Source organism: Carassius carassius, chromosome 11 (assembly GCF_963082965.1).
Source record: "Carassius carassius chromosome 11, fCarCar2.1, whole genome shotgun sequence".
Classification (NCBI taxonomy): Eukaryota; Metazoa; Chordata; class Actinopteri; order Cypriniformes; family Cyprinidae; genus Carassius; species Carassius carassius.
Window position 1 is genome coordinate 27,444,208 of NC_081765.1, and position 19,992 is coordinate 27,464,199.

The 19,992-nt window shown below is 35.3% G+C and overlaps 1 protein-coding gene across 6 annotated transcripts in view; it reads right to left on the reverse strand.

The window, feature by feature from the left end:
* Positions 1 to 1,306: 1,306 nt before the first annotated feature.
* The window catches only part of glsb (glutaminase b), a 32,098-nt gene continuing 13,412 nt past the window's right edge, over positions 1,307 to 19,992 (reverse strand). Inside the window, exons 3-19 of one of the 6 annotated variants that reach the window (XM_059562384.1) lie at positions 19,533 to 19,623; positions 19,065 to 19,186; positions 16,343 to 16,472; positions 16,176 to 16,255; positions 15,003 to 15,166; positions 14,789 to 14,847; positions 11,358 to 11,390; positions 11,209 to 11,267; positions 10,974 to 11,040; positions 10,590 to 10,640; positions 9,444 to 9,620; positions 8,889 to 9,020; positions 7,586 to 7,678; positions 3,228 to 3,289; positions 3,081 to 3,157; positions 2,499 to 2,562; positions 1,307 to 1,798 (exon numbers count right to left, since the gene is read on the reverse strand). In XM_059562384.1, the coding sequence (XP_059418367.1) occupies positions 1,696 to 1,798; positions 2,499 to 2,562; positions 3,081 to 3,157; positions 3,228 to 3,289; positions 7,586 to 7,678; positions 8,889 to 9,020; positions 9,444 to 9,620; positions 10,590 to 10,640; positions 10,974 to 11,040; positions 11,209 to 11,267; positions 11,358 to 11,390; positions 14,789 to 14,847; positions 15,003 to 15,166; positions 16,176 to 16,255; positions 16,343 to 16,472; positions 19,065 to 19,186; positions 19,533 to 19,623 (1,564 nt within the window). In that variant the 3' untranslated portion in view covers positions 1,307 to 1,695. Of the gene's footprint in view, positions 1,799 to 2,498; positions 2,563 to 3,080; positions 3,158 to 3,227; positions 3,290 to 5,729; positions 6,662 to 7,585; positions 7,679 to 8,888; positions 9,021 to 9,443; positions 9,621 to 10,589; positions 10,641 to 10,973; positions 11,041 to 11,208; positions 11,268 to 11,357; positions 11,391 to 13,065; positions 13,116 to 13,266; positions 14,626 to 14,788; positions 14,848 to 15,002; positions 15,167 to 16,175; positions 16,256 to 16,342; positions 16,473 to 19,064; positions 19,187 to 19,532; positions 19,630 to 19,992 lie in introns of those variants that run through there. The other 5 variants (XM_059562383.1, XM_059562386.1, XM_059562385.1 and 2 more) reach the window with 5 other exon arrangements.

Consider the following 19,992-nt stretch of genomic DNA (forward strand, 5'->3'; position numbering starts at 1 on the left):
TCTGTCAGGATTTAGTCTTTAAACTGGTAGAGAATGTGTGTAGAAATGCAAAGGTCATAGACGGGATTCCCAGAGAATGGATAAAATGTATACCTTGAATGCACTGTAAGTTGTTTAAATTAAATACTTAAAGGAAAATAATCTTGCTATTGTGCTACACATGCCTCACTGTTATTGTTGCACATGGATAGTATTTCCGTATATTATTCATCCTGCACCGTTTCAGCTATGAGCATGACTTTTGCTGATTGTTAAGATTATTGTGATATTACTTCGTTTGATATATAATTGAATTCAGGTTAACTTTTTTTTCTAGTCAGATTTTGTGTTGCATGTAGTTTTGTCCACTGTATGTATAATGTATGAGTAAAATTACACCCTTTTAATTACTAACACAATTTTATTCATTATTGCACATCAAAGATGAATCTTCATATACCGTCGCTTTAATAGCACGCACTGACTTTAGTCAGCCAGATAGAGTCTATTAGAAATCAGCAAAAAATATGTGCTTCAGTGAATACTGAATAGAAGTGTCTTTAAAAGAGTTTACATTCATTTACTTTGACATGAACTTGATTTTTGTCCAAATAACTGACTTGACTATCAAGTGTTTGGTCCGGGTGAACAGGTTTGACGTCTTGCAATAGACTCTACACTTACAGTAATTTAACACTTCATAAAATATACATAAATGCACAGATGCAGTGTCTTTTATATATAAGATTTATAAATAAAAGGAGTTTTTAATTGTATCTGATATTGATTTAAGCAGGTGTTGACGATTCAATTTGTTTATAATGTGATTTTCCTAACTTTCATCTTCCTGTTATCCAGTATACATTTATTTTTGACCACTTTTGTTCTAAGATTAACACTGTGTACTTTGCGTGTAAATGGCTATATGAGTGAACTGAAGAATACACAGTCCATATATCTGATAATACGATAAAGATTAACAAAAATAACTGTCTATTGGCATTCCAATAAAATGTTCAAATAATGAGGTATAATAAAATAAGTGATATACATACAAAAATTCCAAGCAACTAAATGATTAAAATAATTCCCACTTTTACACAGGACACGTTCTCTTATTTCGGATCTTAATAATAATCGTCGTTCGTGACAACATCGATTGTTTGATAATGGAAATGCAATAGACTTGCAGGTCGCATCTCGATTTCCATTCCGTTCTGCCGATAATTTTTTTTTTTTTTTATAAGACAGCATAAAAAAGTAAGATATGTTGGCTAGCAGCTTTTATGTCGTGAGCTGTTTTTAATGTAAGACGCTTCTTAGGATTGTTGGATTTCATTCTCGTACTCTTGAGTTTAACTGTTTACCCTCAGGAAAACAATGACATGGCTGTAGTCATCCTCTCGCATACCTCGACCCACCTTTCACAGGCACGAAAGCATACAATTATAACGCCCATTGAGAGTCATTTCGCACCGTTAAATATGGCCATCATCATGACACACACCCTTTCTTACAAGGAAGTTGTTTTGAACAACCCAAAAGTTTCTCACAAAAGCTTAAAACTACAGGAGACAGCTTCAAACGAAAAATTATACTGACGAAAACACGCACACGGATCTTGAGAGGGGGCAGTGTTTCATGAGCTGTTCAACAAGAGTGTCCTGTAGTGGTAGAAGAAAAGTTTACGTCTCCAGAATCGCACGCAGGTGTTTTTCAATGCTCCGCTGGGTTGTGTTTACCGCTGTACTCCTGTAGAAGCGCGAGCACCTCGTGATGACCCAAGTGTGTCGCCTCGTCTATAGGTGTATTGCCCCACCTAGAGAACACAAATGTTATTTAATTAGTTTTTTTTTTATAGTTTCCACATCTTTTCTGTAACTCTTTATACCGTTTGATAACTGAATTATTATTATTATCTAATATTCATAATTAATAATTTTATTAATATTAAGACTATAAAAGGAATATATTTAAAAACAATGATTTACTTTACAACAGTAAATCAAAACTTGTATAATTTCTACAGTGTAAAAGATTTAGAATGTATTAAGAGCAGTTTAAAAATATATGTATATAAATTATAAAATTATTACTTTTTAAAAATCTATTAAAAATAAATTGTGCTGTCCCTGTGTTATTGCAATAACAATATAAATAATTTGTATATCCAATATATTATACTTGATATTTTAAATGACATATAAGATATACTGTACCCGTCTGCTTCTTTGTACCAAGTTGTGTATATATAAAACACATTAAAATGTAATTATATATTTTTTTATGTTTTTAATAAATATTTCTTAATATAATAGTATAATGAAATGTGATCTAAAAATGCATTTTAAATAATTTTACACACATTGCACTCACAAAGAGAAAGTTGTACCTGATTCTTGTTAGAAATCAAAATCCTGAAAAATTTTCCAAGACCATCATGGGACACCTGATGTCTTACAAATACTTAATTTCTAAATAAGAGGATAAAATATATATGTATGTACTGTATTGCTCACCTGTCCTTGGGACCAGGATTCACCTTGCAGGCCTCTAACAGGAAACGCACAACCTCAATATGTCCTAAAATGAAAAGAAATAGATTTATTTATACAACACATACTATAGATTTAAGTTTAGATGTAAAACTGCAGTGCACTGAAAAGCATCATGAAATAAAGATCTGAATAGTTTCAGAGCAATACGGTATTTGAGGACTTATTTGCGTAGTGATTAAACTAGAATGAAAAGACATAAATACAAAATATAGCTGCAAAAAAAATACACATTGTAAATTTGCCCAGCATAGCTAGCTTATTACCATTATTTAAAACATTACCACTTTTGACCACCAATTGGCGCTGTTCCTAAACTTATGTGGCATTTAAGGCATAGTGACTATGACATGCACATTTTGAGTCAAAATGCAAAAGCAAATTACAGCTTCACTTTCTATCACTCTTTTTTTGTTATACTTCAGTTCATCAACTACCAGCTATAAGGCAAACAATCAGATACCAAATTAACAGACACCAATGGTTCTTGGGCCCTAATAAGTGACCCTAAACCCTAAACTAGTGTGAGCGTGTGCAATATTGTACCCTCAGCTGCTGCTATGTGTAGCGCCGTCCTGGAGTCATAGTCCCGCTGCTCCATGTCCACAGAGGACAGTGCAAACCTGCAGTCATGTTTAATGAAAAGTTACAGAAAACGCTCCTAAAACTTGTAGGCAATAAAGAACTCAGTACCTTCTGAGAGCAGAAACATCTCCTGTGTAGGCAGCAAAGAGGAGTTTGATGACAGATTTCACCTGGAATGATAGAAAAGAGCCTTTGTGGAATAGAAATAAATTATTATGGTCAGGTGGTGGTCAGAAACGGAGGCCTCCGGAGTGTCTCCTCTAGCTCTAGCAGACAGAAAGGAATAGAGGACAGCTGAGAGGAAACACCAAATAGACAATGAAAAATTAAATCAAGTGCATTTAAATATATGAGCACTTGCATTCAAGGGGCACCTAAATTCAACACTTCTTTCAGGTGGATTGAGCAAAAGTGAAAGCAATCCCCTACTTCATACGGTTTAAAACTGAAGGTTGCATTTTAAGTCTGCCATATAATGTGTATAGGATCATATTTGATATTTTATAGACAGGGTTCCCTCACCTTTTAAAGAAAAGACTCTCTATAAACTCGATTTGTGCCAATTTTAGTACAATTTTGTAAACCAATCAAAACCATCAATTGAAATAATCAGAAGTTCAAATACGAATATGATCAGTTTTACAAGATATAGACGCTTAGTATTTAAAATTAGATAAAAATTTACATTTTAAATAGATGACAAAAATGTATACACATCATGACCATGCATTTAGATTCAAATCTAATGAATGTTTAAATTAAAGTTAGTTTAACTATACTTCAGTACCACACTGAGTATTATCTTCTAATATCCAGTATCTTTGCTTTCCTTCCCACAAACATTCAGAGTCAGAGAAGTTGTCAGTGTCTTTGGCCCAAAAGATCATCTGAGAAATGTCAGAATCTCCTTGTGTGTGTGTTTAATTATAATCTCTATCACTTCAAATTACATCTGAGTTCAGTTTAATGTCTTAAATAGAAACGCAAAACACTATTCCTGTCTGCAAACGTGTAATTATTCTCCAGAAATGTGCATGTTAATTTCAGATTAAGTCAACTGAAAACCAAGACAAACCTGCTGGAGTTTAAAACTGCTTGAAGGTCATTCTGAAGGTTATTTACATTTTATGTTGCTTTTGAAGGATTTGCCAAGCTGTTGCAAGCTAACAAGTGAGAAAGAACGCGAGATGGATAGATGAGATGAAGCATGTCATCTGTGTATCAAGTCAGTACAGTCAACTACTGCTGTGTGAATGGAACACACACACACACACACACACACACACACACACACACACACACACACACACACAACAAATGGAATACAACTAATTTCAGGAAACAATGAGATTAGATGAAATACATTTATTAATGATACAAAAATAAAACCAGAACAAATGGCGTAAATACACAATGACAAAAGAGAAAATAAACTAAACTGTTATGACAGAGTAAAATCAAATGATATTATATTGTGATGAAGCATTTGTCAGCTGTTCTGTTAGACTCAGGACAGTTCAAGTAACTAGACTGTAAAGAACTCATATATTGACTGTTAAAGCTGTCAGTGAGCATGAGAAACACTTCTCCACTAAAGCAGCACAAAAACAAGACATGAAAATAATCATTCAAACTGGTGAAACTAAGCAACAAAACCCAGAAATATACAAGCCTGTGAAAGCAAAGCAAATCATGCAAAAATGAAAATGAACATTTAGATTTAAAAGATTAAAAAAGAAAACATTTTTGCAACATGCACATAAAAATAGAGAATACTTAGTATCTTGCTGATACTTAATCAGCATCCTTCCACCAATACAACAACTTCAAAAGCTTATCCAAGTTTAGTTCGATATAAACCAACATATTCTGAACTATCAATAATGTGCATAAATGTTTCTAGCAATAACATACAGACAAAAAACAGAACTGAGGGAAGGCGGAAGAAGAGGAGCTTTGTAACCTGTAGTGGTTTCACTGCAAAGGTCTGACAGCAGGCTCCAGCTGGCTGCTGAGCAGGACTAGTGCGGCTCTATGATGCAACCACTGCCCATTACAACAGTCCTCTCAGGACGCGCAGCTACCAATTCAGCAGGAACGCATCGTGACTAATCTAAAAATTCTCCTTTGCAACATGAGGTCCCTTTTAACCTTAACGCTTGGTCGGAATGTGTCCTAAGGGAGCAGTAGATCGGGAATAGTTCAGCCAAAATGGAAAATACTACTTCACCTTTATGTTGTGTGTTATGTTAGGAAGATTTTTGAAGAACCTTCATGAAGTTCTTTTCATTGTAACCGGTTGACCTTCAAAACGGATCTAAAAACAACCATAAAAGTGGGGCAGTTGTGGCCTAATGGTTAGAGAGTCAGACTTGTGACCTAAAGGCCGTGGGTTTGATTCCCAGTACTGTTTTCAGTACCCATGACTGAGGTGCCCTTGAGCAAGGCACCGGACCCCCAGCTGCTCCACGGGTGTGTGTTCACTACTGCTGTGTGTGTGCACTTGGATGGGTTAAATGCAGAGCACAAATGGGTACGGGTTCCCATAGCTGGCTACACCTCACATATACAAGCGGTCCATAGGACTGTATTCTCCAAATCTGCACTATATTCAATTTTTTTTCAAGGCGTGTGTGTTGACTAAATCTGACACGTTATCCAATGATACTACAGATACCAAATTCGCACCAAATGCCATTTTCAATAACTGAAATGTTCATCTTTTACCTTATGAAAGCTAGTATATGGCTTCAGAACACTTCAATTAGATGGACAACTTTTATGGTTATTTTAATAAGATTTAGATTGGAATATGGAAAATAAGTTGCATGAAAATTCGTAAAACAATATTTGTGTTCCAAAGAAACAACAGCAGCATACACGGTTAAAACATGACAGTGAAAAAAATAATAACGTTACAGAAGATGTCCATGTACTTGTGACACCAAGTTAAAGACCTCACAGACGACTCTACATCTGGTACGATGCAGTTAATTATACATGACCACCACATTTAGTCGTAGTGCAAAACAGAACCACCTGCGGTCTCTGTTCAGCAGCCAATGCTCAACTTAAAACGAGAAAAAAAAATCAGAAACAAAAAAACAACACTTTCTGGTCTATGAGAGACAAGAGCCTATAAATCACGCTGCACCTAAAATCCATGTAAGTGAAGAATAAAGCCCTCTGCTATGCTTTTCAGTGTTAGCACAGATAGATACATAGAAGCCAAGGAGCAAGGACCATATCCTCTACCATAGTCATTCAAGTTCACCAAGACTGGTGCAGAACCAACATGTGCTGAGAATGAGATTCATTGAAAATAAATAACAGTTAAAGTACATAAATATATACTGTCAAAGAGCTCGCCGAGGTCAGTCAGATCTCTTTTAGTTGCCATCTCTGACATTCTCCATCCTATAGACTACAGTAGTGGAGCTGTCCTCATTGCACTCAGTGGGCGAGACCTTTGTCCACATAGTGTCTTTGAGAACCAGCTCTTTCTGAAGGCTCTCGTAATCCAGGGGTCCGAAGGTGTACTGCTGTGTTGAGCAACATGAAGAACAGATTAGGGGAAAGTGTGTGACTCACACTGTTCAACATGGTGACGTGTGAACAGATTTCAAAGTCAACAAAAACAAACTGTCACAAAGGAAGCCTTCATATTCACACACCGGGAATTTTTTTCAACAATTTAAAACGACAACAAAAAAAAACTAAACAGGTCTGTCTTATCACAGAAATTGCACATACTGCAGTAGTCTGATTGAAGTCATAATCATTACTAACAGATGACCAGGCCCACACGGAATCAACGGTTGCAGATTAATAATAATACAAATAATAATGATGATGATATCTTAGATTCAAAAATATAAGTAATATAAATAATAACAGAAAATAGATCAATTAAGATTTATTATTAATAACTATTATTATTTTTATTGTTGTTGTTGTTGATTCAATTGATAATTGCAACCTTTGGGAAAAAAAATAGTAGAATATTTTGGATTCATGAAAAGCTTTTTAATTAGTTTTTCACTTATTTTAATTTGAAACTTATACTTTTCAACAGGAAAACTGTCTCAGTTGCATTATGGAGGACAGACAGGCATCTTCATGCCCAAGGTTTGATATATATAAATATATATATATATTTAAATCAGGTTTGGTTTCAGGTTCAAATATGTAAATTGGTTTATTTTTTTAGATATAGATATTAGTATTTTAAGCAAAGTTAAACTCATTTGGCCATATTTTTTTTTTTTTAAGGAAAATTGGCATGTAGTGTCAAAATGCTCCTTCAGGGGGCTGACTGCAGGCCCTATACAAGACATTTAGTGGAAATAGACGGTATTCTCTTGAGTAAATTATTACATGCAGTCATTCATACAAGACGTGGTGTAATGCGTCAATGGGGCACATGGGGAGGGCAAGGCTGGCAGCAAATGGAAGAGGGCACTCACCCGCTGGTCCCCTCCCTCTCGGCGGGGATCGAGCTTCTTGGTGAAGTGCCTCAGGTTGTCATAGTTGTGGAAGTTGAACAAGGACACCAGATCCTACAGCCGGAGAGAAAGCCACAGGGGATCAGTCTTAGAGGTCAAAGGTTCAAGCGCACACACACTGAAGAACTGTGTTGAGTGTCTGAAAGTGGTCTGCTAGTGACCGGAAAGTGTGCAGTGCATAGAGAAGGTGCCTGCTTTCATTAAAGCCCATGATGATGCTGAAATGAACCTCCATCACAATGTCATTAAACTTCTCAGATTCCTTCCAGAATTATTCTTTTTTCTTCCCTATTGTGACATCTATCAGGATCAAATGACTTCTTGAACAAGAATTGATTTAATGTTGAATTAAGTTTGTGTAGCTGACCTTGAAACTCACTCGAAACATTTGGGACATTTCCTGAATTTGTTGGGAACTTAAGAGTTGGCAGAAATGTCTGAATGTCTAATATTACACCCATTTTCAGTCTTGTGATCCTCTGACTTGCCAGTTGTAACCGTTCTTTTGGCACAGCAACACTGCTCACAGAAACAAAGCCTTCCATTATCACTGTGGCTCTAAATTCACTTCTGATTCTGTGACTGTGTGACAGTAGAAATCTGTCAACCTCTCCTATAAATGATGTCAAATTCTAGTCATACTTTCCACCTCAGAATGAACTTCACCAATTGGCTCTGGTCCCCTTGCTGAGGTCTTCCTGAGTCGGACTATCACCATTAATGAGTCCAAGACATGGACTGTGGCGGCATTGATTTGCTTATGACACACAGGGAGTAATTATAGACTCCTTGACCTTTAACAAGGGTCTGAGAGGCTGTACTGATATTCAGATCCTAATAAATGCTGGTTCTCAGAGAGACCTAAAATAACAGACAGATTCTAATCATTTCGCAGGTAAACGATGAGAAGCCCTCACAAGGGACAGGATCATAGGATCACAATAAACAGTGAAGACAAACTATACATGATAAAATGTCCCATTCATTGTATTTATGCCGATGTGCATCTAGGGCCAGGCTGTACAGCTTGACAAAATAATGAAAATAAAAATGGGAACATATTTTGACAATTTTCCCTAACTGTAACAGACTTTAGAAATCTAGAAACAAATTATTTCCTAATGTATATTTACAATAATGTCTTGGTGAACTTGCAAAATGTTTTTTTTTTTTTTACCAAATTTCCAGTACATTGGTTGAACTTCATAAGAAATGTATTTGTTTATGTGTGTGTAGGTGTCAGCAAACAAAAACATTCACATACTGTGCAGAACTGGATGCCCCGGACACTGTTGCCGAGTCTGTCCAATGGAGGGGACCAGCACATGATGCCCATCACATTGGGCACAACCAGCAGAATACCACCAGACACACCTGACTTGGCCGGAAGACCCACCTGAAGAAAATAAAAAAAGTACATTAACATTACAAATTATAAACAGATAAATAATGACAACCATAATTGTTAACATTTAAACATTAAACATTTAAATAAGGTGTGTTTGGCAATCCAAAATGCAAACCACAGTTATGTTGGAAATAAGCTTGAATAAGCCTGAAATACTGCATGCTAACTATTAAGTGAATTTGAAAAAAAAAAGCGTACTTTAATTAGCACAAATAATGGACACAAATATTCTCTAAAAAGTATATGTGGACTTTAAGACCCTACAAGAAAAATCTGGATTTGGAGAAAGCAATCTACAAAAAATGCTTTTTTTATGTCGTACTGAATTTCTGAAAGCTAGGGGGATTTGATTTACGTTACTTGCATTTGTTGCGTTTACACACGCTTGAATCTGCACACACGAAAACTTACATGGAAGGCGAACTGTCCAGAGAAGTCATACATGCCGCAGGAGTGCATGAGGCTGAGGGTGTCTCGCACGGCTTCGGGGCTCAGCACACGCTCGCCTGTGATTGGACAGAAGCCACCGTTGGCCAGTGTGGCAGCCATGACGCTAGCGCTCTCACAGGTTACCTCGATGGAGCACAACTGCACATATGGACACAAACACAAATGAATGAGAAATATTATTAGGCAATGATGCCAAACCACAGTTTTGTTTCAACATGCTTCATTTGGGAGCTTTCCTCATGGATTTTACTGAAACAACACCCTAAGAATTTGTCCACATGTGTGGATGAGAAAGCCATCAGCAGCACTATCCCATTACACACGTTGCATGATCTCAGAATCACATGACAGGAGTCAAGAGACTGAATCACCAGACTGAAGTCCTGCCATGCTTGTGCCATGTCAAACTAAGCAAGAGCCATCAACTTTCTATGACCTCCAATAACCATTCCACTGTAGTGTATCGACTGTGACTTACAGATTTCTGATCATGATTTGCAAGCTCTTGCTTTGATTCCAATTTGTATAATATTTCTTTATATATTGATTCATTTGGTAATATACTACCATTCAAAAGTTTCTTTTAAGTTTTTTTTCAGTAAGGATGGATTGAATTGATAAAAAGTGATTTTTTTAAATTCAATTTCAAATAAAAGTTTTTCTTTAGAACTTTTCATTCATCGAAGGATCCTGAAAAAAAGTTTTAGCAAAAATATTACACAGATTGCAACATTGATATGAGTCACCAAATCAGCATTGCCATAACTGGAATAAATTACATGTAAATAAATTAAACATACATTTTAAAATGGATAAAAAAAATTTAATATTTTTTTTTAAATAATAGAATTTTGCATATTGTATATAGAAAATATATTTTTAAATCGACACAATATTTAACAATATTACAATTTTATTGTATTTCTGATCAAATCAATGCATAAAAAAAACAAAAAAAAAAACTTTAAAAACCCCAAACTTTAGAATGGTAGTGCATATCACTTACAATATTTCAAAAGGCAACCCCAAAATCCATTGCGATAAACTCATAACTGTTATGTTTCATTCTGACAGTAACTTAGAAATAGAAGGCATCTCTGTACACACCTGAAAGTACAAGTCCAGAACAGCAGTCATGTCTGTACCATCTGGAAAGCACTGCGTACAAGAGAAATTTAGATAAAAAAAAATAACCACTCCTGTAAGTAAAGGGGCCATTTACACAGAATATGTTTTTCCATTCCACTAGACTACTTTTCCGTTGTTTTTCTATGTAAACATGCACTAGAGAGACATCTTTGACCATGGCTCTTGTGTCTTGAAAACACAAAACTCTTGTGCTTATTCCCTCTTCCACTGCCCGCATCTCATGTTTTCCAACAAAGCAAGTCACAGCATATAAAATGTGAAGGGTATATGTGAAGAGAAACAGAGACACGGTTGGGTGCGATAAATCACTAAATCACATCAAAAGCTCCCCGAGATACTAACCTTCTTTTCTTTCAGGTAATATCCAATAGCGAAATTCCTGTCTCCCGACTCACGCTCCGACTGAAATCTAGATCAGTTGACATAAATAATCAGTTGCCTTAACCGAACCCATCAACACAAATCATACATAACATAAATCAGATACTGAATGTACTAAAGAGGTCAGGACTATATATTTGGACTGTTTGCCAACTGTATCTATGATCAAATCTACAGAACCGTTAGCTCAACATACGTGGCATTGCTGAAACCGACATATTCATTTCCAGCCATCTTCTTCAAGTAGTTCATCAACTGCAAGACAGAAATCAAAAAAGGTAAATCAAACAAAAACAACAGCTCCTGTGAAAAAAATTGATTGGAATCTTTTGATAAATGACTTACATAATCAAACTTCTCAGCATTGCCTGCACCTTGCTGTAAGACACAGGAAAGAAATAAAAGACAAATATTCTGTCTAATATTCTGTCCTTCTAACATTAAAATATACAGAAGTAGCATCATGGGGGGAAAAAATCAAAACAGTAACTCATACAGATTAGCAGTAAGGAAATGTATCATTTAGTTCCTTTAATATTACCAGTACAATGCTAAAATCATCAGTTGTTAGAAATCAATGAGAAGATCAAAATCATTTCATATGTGAACTACAGTAAAGTACTGTTATGCTCTTCAAAGGAAATGATGATGAAATGCTACAGAGCAAAGACTGGAGTTAAACGTGTACATGAAGACCTGTAGGCCAAACAGGGAGGTGGATGTGAATCAGCAGGGTTGGGAACGTCTTGAGATGATGTGTAAGGAGGATCTGTGCATTGTGTGTTGATGTGTTTCTGAGTAAGTGTGGATCAGTGTTCATTAACTTACAACATCCTGCCAGATTGAGTGTGGGTTGAGGCACCAATCAAATTAATCCAAAGAGCCACTGAGTTTCATGGCATTATTGCAATAAACCAAGAGTGACTAATGTGTTTGACTGTCTGATAGACTGCTGAACATCAGGGGTGTAAAGTACTCAAATAACTGCACTTAATTACTATATTTATGTATTATTTTGGGAAACTGTATTCTTACCTAATTACATCTCTGAAGAGGAAAAAATTATTAATTCTACAAATGCATTAAACCTTGACAATACATTTGCTGCATGTATCAACACTATAATTCAAAAGTTTTGTTGATGAAAGAAAGTAATGCTTTCAATCAGAAAGGATAGATTAAACTGATCAAACCCTAGTTTTGAAGACTTACAAAATAATTATTTCAATTAAATGCAGGCTATTTTAAAAATGTATTTAATTACAGTTTCCAAAGAAATATTAGGCTGCACTTTTTAACAAACAAAACTTTTCTTAACGTTTCTAAACGTTTCTTAAGCACTGAATCAGCATACTAAAAAGTTTTCTGAAGGATCATGTGACACTGAAAACTGGAAATGTATGGCTGCTGAAAATTTAGCATGACACTTTGACCTAGGGCTGCGTGATTATAGCAAAAATCATAATCGAGATTATAACACAATTATGAGTGGACCAACTGACCAAAACTTTATATGAGTGATTTATTTAAAGATAGCAATATATATATGTAAATAAGGTTGCCATTAGATTTATATTTTAAGAAAACTATAGTCTTCAAGCAATACAAAGACAGAACACTGAATTAAATGGGTTACTATATACAAAGTTCTTTCTTATTGGATTCTTTATTCAATTATACTATATTAATACTAAATTGAAAGTCACAGCTCCCATAACTGAATGCATACACAACTTCTCTGTACATCTTACACCCCTGCTGAACATTATTGTTTATAAGGTGTAATATATATATATTATATATAAAAAACCTGAATGTATTGCAAAACCAGATTACTTCAGAAACCCACAAAGGCCATGCATCAATATTTTTGATCTTCGGAAAAAATGCTGAATAAAATAAACACATGGCCTCTATGGGCCTCCATTTGGTCTCGCACAGATGCTCTATTTTATGCAGTCGTCATCTTATTAAGGAACACAATGGCACTAATGATATTTTAGTATCCAGGCTTGTTCATGGGGAGGGAGGAAAAATGGAAAGGAAAAATTACCAACGTCATTGACCTGCAGCAGTGGTCAAAAAATCCCACAGATCCTACGTCTGCAAAATATGCAACAACATAAAACAGCACACAGAGCCTTCAACAGCATATCACACGCTCATGACGGTGCTCAAGGACTCGGAAGGAAAGGGAGGAAATGATGTCATGCTTTAATTAGGTGCAAAGGAAACCTGACAGGCACGACTTAACATTAAGCACTGCCCTCCCGGAACACATCAGTGGGGTGAAAGACATTTTGAGTCACACAAATATTATTCACAGGAGAACAATTTGAGAAGAACAATCACAATGGTTGATTTTAGGTGTGATGGGAGATGTGAGGTTGCATTGTTCACGCAGAGTGACGAAGCATCCTTTTAATGTGTGGATTGGTCCTGGGTTAAAATTAATTCTTAAGCTGTCAATTGACTTTTTAAATCAAATGAATTACATGGTTTGTAACAAATTGATACATTGTTAATTTGCTGAGAAAAGCCCTTAAAATAATATTAAAGTATGGATTAGACTTTACAAAAATTGCCTTTAGACATCAATATATTCCACAACGCACACTTTTGCCGTCGAGTATGTCATTCTCTTCAAGGTTGACTTGTTTTGTCCAGCTACAGTGTTTTTCTATGTAAACATGCACTAAATATACATCAGTGATGGTTTTAATGTCAAGACAAAGGTAGTTAATCTTTCTATGATTGATTGCAGTAAAATTACATGTTAAATTGACAGCCCTAATGAGTGCATAAAGTTATGAACAGTTTTTTTATTATGAGAGCTTGAGGATGAAGATACTTTCTATTTCCTAGAAATGTGTATGCGTGTTTGGTTTAGAAAGGATCATTCTGCATTAAACGCACACATACATTCTACATGCAAGCCAGGGCTCAACTGTGAGCATATATTACAGTGTCAACAACTTTACATAAGGCAATAAGAACCTTTGAATCTACAACATCTATATTACAAAACCCACACTAACCCAGCTGGAGTGTTTTTCTTGTCTCTTGTGTTTGCACATGGATCAAAACAGATAAAAGACCAAGGTGCATCTGTTGTTACACACAAACACAACCAAAAGGTGCAAACAACTCCAAGAAATACCAGCCGGGCTTCAGAAATACTCGTAGCAAATATTCAAAATATATAATATGATGCATTTTACGGTTTATGGAGATTTTTTTTTTTTTTAAATAAGGCACAAGTAGGGCTGTGCAATATAATCAATATTCACAATTTATTTGCAATGACTTTTCCTTGATGTAAAATCAAGCAACACTGTGAATATCATATTGATTTTAACACAAAGTTTCCTTAACATTTTAATAGCATTAAGTAGTAAAAATGACATTAGACTTGGTAAGTTTGATTCATTTTCCACAAATCAGTTCAAACTGTCTGATTCAAAACTTTGATTCAGTGATTTGTTCGCTTCTTGTGTGAGACTTGCAAGCACTTGCAATAATTACGTATGGGCTACTGAATGGGCTCTGTTGTGTAAATTAGATCACTTTTAAATAGTTTTTGTGCATTTTTTGTATAAACCATTTATTTTATTTATTCAAAATACAACTACAGCCAAAATCTTTTAAAATGGGATTACTGCATGTGTCTCAAACATCTTTATCAACAATCTTCAATATCATAATCTGTTCTGGCTAATTCAAATAGGATGTTAGTACAGTTAGGAAGAGGAGAAAAAAAAGCGGAAGATGCTTACCTTGATGAGAGAGGTACACACGATTGCACCAGCATTCACCATTGGATTATGGGGTTTATCTGTAGGAAAATATACCTTCTTGTGTTCTGTGTTTTGATTTTTAGGTTGCATAATTAAAGGGCACATTATGATCAAATTTAAGACAAAATGTTGAAACTTTTTTCTGATAGTTGAAGAGAGCAGTCATGCTGAAGCTGATGGTTGTAATCCTTACCGTCCTCGTTCAGGAAGAGCTTGTTGAAGCGTAAGCCACTGGGTTCTTTCCCAATGAATTGGTGCACATATTCAGTGCCATGGTCATGGACCGCAATAGCGTACTTGAGTGGCTTCACGCACGACTGCAGGCAAAATGGCACTTTAGTGTCTCCCACTGTGTGTCTGTGCAAAGGGTAAACAGAGATCAGAACCAGTGACATCATCCTATGGTCCATATAAGCAAACAAACAATGATTTTAAAGCTGAACCTAACAGCCACACTGTGACTCTAACATGATATGAAGATGTTTAAAAAATACTGGGGGGAAAAAAAAAAGACATGGGCCTGACAGACTCCAAGGCATTTGCATTTATGACCTTCCTAAACAGCTATTTTCACACTCTATAAAGTCTATCTATATGTTTTTTTTTTTAGAATATTTAGCTCTTAATACTAAAAATAAATTAGTTGTTTTTTTCTAAAATTAATAAATAATAGTTAGCGGATGTGTCAATGGGCAGTGCTTTTTTAGTTGCTGTGAGATTTAAATTATGATTTTGCTTTAATAATAACATTTCAAAGCATGAATAGAACAAAGATGTTATTCCGTCAATTTCTGTCAATAGGTCAAGGCTCTGGCACGATGTTGTTGGCCAAAAGAGCTAGTTACTGTGTAACTGGTAATGAACCTAGTATCAACACAGAAGTATGTAGACACCCATGTATCTTTACAACAAATCCTATATAGCACAGGATAAAAACATGCAGATTATATCTTAGTATGTCCCAAAGATTAAAGCATGTACCTTGAAACATGGGTCTAAGTGTTGAGGGAATATTAAGATTATAGTCCTGTTATCAATAATTCTCAAATGAGAGGATTAACATTAGCACATTTTATCTGCTCTGGGTGACTAGTCAAGGAGAAACATGGAGCGTTTTCTGAATGATAAGATAAGCTGCAACTTTAATGTAAGTTCAATTCAAGTGGTCTGGTTGAGAAGTTCCCAAAATGATAATCAAAAGTTGTTGAAATATGAACAATGTAACACTCTGACACCAGGCTAAAGCTTTTTTAAGCAATAAATGCAGTGAAAAAAACAAAGTTCCTCTCAGTAGATGAAGCTAAACTAAGCCAAATCTCAAGCTAAAATAAGTAGTTGTCAGTAGATGAAGGTGTATGATTCATACCTTTGTCCATCTACTGTGCAAAGGGAAACGGCCCACAGATCTGGGCTGAATTTGGCAATTTGGGGAATGTAGTCAGCAACCTGTGAGCAAAAGAAAAAAAGTGATCAGAAACAAGTCAAGTTGAAAAGAATCACTAAGAGTTCATATTTGTGCTTCTCTCATCTTACCAGCCCCCCGGAGAGCTTTCTGGCCTTTTCATAAAGTGTATCGATGTGGGAAGCAAAAGGCTGGAAATCAGGGATGACAAATTTCTTCCGGAAGGCCTGTGTTAGGAGAACAATATTGCTCTGGACACACCTGGAGAAACAAACAGGACAGAGCTGAAGAACTAAAACCTACCAGTGGGTTGCTCCTCGGTTCTGGTAGAAAGTATGTAATAATTTTTTCCCCAAGTAATTACTTGACAAATATCAGAGGTAAAAATTACTTGAGACATATGAGACAATGAGACATAACTTCACCATTAACTTGACTATACGAATGATAAAAAGTACATACATTAAATAAATTGGCTCGGTCCTGTTGGTTGTAAATATATATATATATATATATATATATATTTTTTTTTTTTTTGCAATTTTAGGGAGAAAAGTGTTTAAAATGCAACACTTTAGTATTTTGTATTTATCGCAGCCCTCAAGAATCAATTCAACATGCATAAATACAGAAACAGACATTTTATTCTCTTGAAACAATCATTTACACTCCTTCCTCTTTCCTTTAAATTTGTATTTGATTGCATTGATTAAAAGGAAAAAGAGCAACAGACTGGATCTGTTCAAATGAACATTTCCCACAGAAGAATGAAAGATTTTTTCAAAACATCTATGATGTGAGAAAGGAAACCGTGGCTGGTTTCACATAGCCAGGTTATTCACTTCCACTAAAGAAGAGGGAAGCAAAGCATCCACAGGCTTCATGAACACAGACCTCTCCAGTGATTGTGTCTGAAATATAGGTCCAGTCACTTCACCAAAATCCCTGAATGGACAGACACGCTCAAAATAACTGTGCACATTGCTGCTCTTCAGATTTATGTGGATGTGAATTTTCAAAAGGAAATATATTACTTGCTATCTGAAGGGCGGGGAAGCTAAAGAGGAGCCCATTTCTCCAGTTGTGTATACTATGTACAGTATACTATGTGAAATAAATTAATGCAAAGAATATCTGAATGACTTTTGCAAAAGTAGGTACTATATCACACAATGCAATCAACCTGACTTGACCTTTTTCCATGTCCAAAGCAAAAGTAAAAAAGCAGATATTTTGAACATATCTTTCTCAATTCATTATTTTACTGAACAGACATTTTAGAGAATATTAGAAATTGAGTCTACATCTCACAACTCTTACTCTTTTTCTCTGATTTCAGAGTTTACATCTTGCGATTGTTATTTTTTTTCCCGCCACAGAATAAAAAGTTCAAAGAGGTCATTTCGACTTTCTCACAATTCTGACTGTTTTCTTGCAGTTGCGAGTACATATTTCACAATTCAGACTGAAAAAGTCTGAATTGTGACATAAAAAGTCACAGTTACCTTATTTACATTTTTATCCCATGGCAGTAAATTGGAAACAAGCTTCCATAACATTATTCTTAATCTCGTGAGTGAACATCATTCTCATCATATGTGTTGAAAGTGTGGTTTAATGGTTTCATTTTTTGTTTTGTTTAAATGGTTAAATAAGGGAGAACTGCAACTTCAAGAGAAGCTGTAAAACAGACATCTATCAGGCTTGTTTAGGCCGGAGGCAGGTTTTATGAATGACGTCTGAGGAGCGACACACAGCTAGAGGGAGCAGACTGACAGGGTTTGCTCATAAATAAGACATAAAGTGCTGTCCACCAATCACAACTTCTATATAATGTATAATATAAACAATATGTGTAGTATCTAAATATGCATGACAAAGTGCATACTTCTTATCTCTTCTCAATTGCAGGGAATTACTTTAGCTGAATTTCTCACCGTGATTTACCAGGGTAATTGCCTTGGGGCTTATTATTGTTATAGGAATAATATAGGTGCAGCTCTAAAGTAAGCAGTAGTATACATACTTTATGATATGTATATTTAATGGATGAATGGAATATCTAGATGACAATCCACATTTGCAGATGAGCTTGAATTAATTTGACTTCTAAACCATTTTAACAATCCTGATGATCAACCAGTTTTATAAGAAAAAACACTAGTTTACCAACATTTTTTGCATTTTTTTCAACATTTTTTTTCAAACATCAACAGCTAGAATCAGTTCGGTTTAAAAGTTTGTGGTCAGTAAGATTGTCAGCTTTAATAAGAAGGATGCATTAAATAGACCGTAAAGACATTTATAATGTAAAAAAAAAAAAAATCAATCATCTTAAATAAATGCTGTTCTTTTCTGTTCAGCAAAGAATCCTGAAAAATGTATCATGGTTTCCAGTATAATATTAAGCAGCACAACTCTTTTCAACATTTTAATAATAAATAAATATTTCTTGAGAACCAATATGGATATTAAAATGATTTCTGAAGGATCATGTGATACTAGATTAATGGCTGCTGAAAATTCAGCTTTGCATCACAAAAAAAAAAAAAAACATTTTAAAATATATTCAAATAGACTGCAGTTGTTTTAAATTGCAATACTTTTTATACAATTCTTTGTACTGTATGATCAAACAAATGCAGCTTTGGTAAGCATAAGAGACTTCTTTCAAATATGTTTTACCCCAAATATTTTGAACTGTAGTGTGCTCACATCTTGTTGCTCCATGCCATTTTTTACATTTTACTAATCATTCTAGGCCTGGAAAAATCCACCTTCATATTTTCAGTTTTTTCATGACTGAAGAAACCATGAATATGCTACAGAACATTAAAAACAGTGTCAGCTTACTTTTTGAACAGGTGCCGGTCCAGCATTACGCCATCTGACGTGGATTTGAGGGTGACTTTCAACATGTCCATACATTCTTTCAGCCGTGGATCTCCTGTTCGAAGTCCAGTGGCCTTCAGTGCCTGAATGCATACATAAACAAGAGATTTCCATGAGCACTAATAAGAGTTAACAGTTAACTGTCGATGGCCTTACTCATTACTATCATCAATCACAACACTCTTATCAGGGTATTTTACTTCCTTTGTCTGTAAAGTTTGATAAGATAGTCAGTGTAATAAAACATGACTCTGTGCCCTATTTAGTGACGCCGATAACAGCAACAACACAGCAATAACTGAACACGCTGACCCTTCGGTCATACGATCACAAAGAACAGAACAACCTACTAGCACACAAAACATGCTACAGCCTATAATATCTGTCCCTGCAAATATAAACATATGTAAAGGGAGTGCTGTCACTCACGGTAATGAATTTGTGAGCTGGGATCCTCTCCTGGCCGTCAGCAATACTGTAAAACAGCAGGTCTTCCAAGCTGGGCAGGATGCCAGCCTTCCTTCTCCTGAAACAAGAGAGAAAAGGGCATTGATATTGAGTGATCTGACCTTAATCAATGACTTCTACCATGATAGAAACTGCTACAATCTACAGATCAAAATCAGCCTGGAGTGCATTTTAATGTCATGTGTTCAAATACCAAATGAACTGTTAAAGGAATTTAGTTAGTAGGGGTTAAATTCAGAGAAAGACGACTATGCTACAAAGATTAACAGAAAAAAGATTTGGTCAGTGAAGAGTTAAAGAGCCCATGAAATTACTTGATTTAATTTAATATATAGCATTTATATAAAATTACTTTTAAATAGCTTTATATTTTTTTCATTACATACCTGGTCTTCATCAATGCAAACATGCATTAGCATTG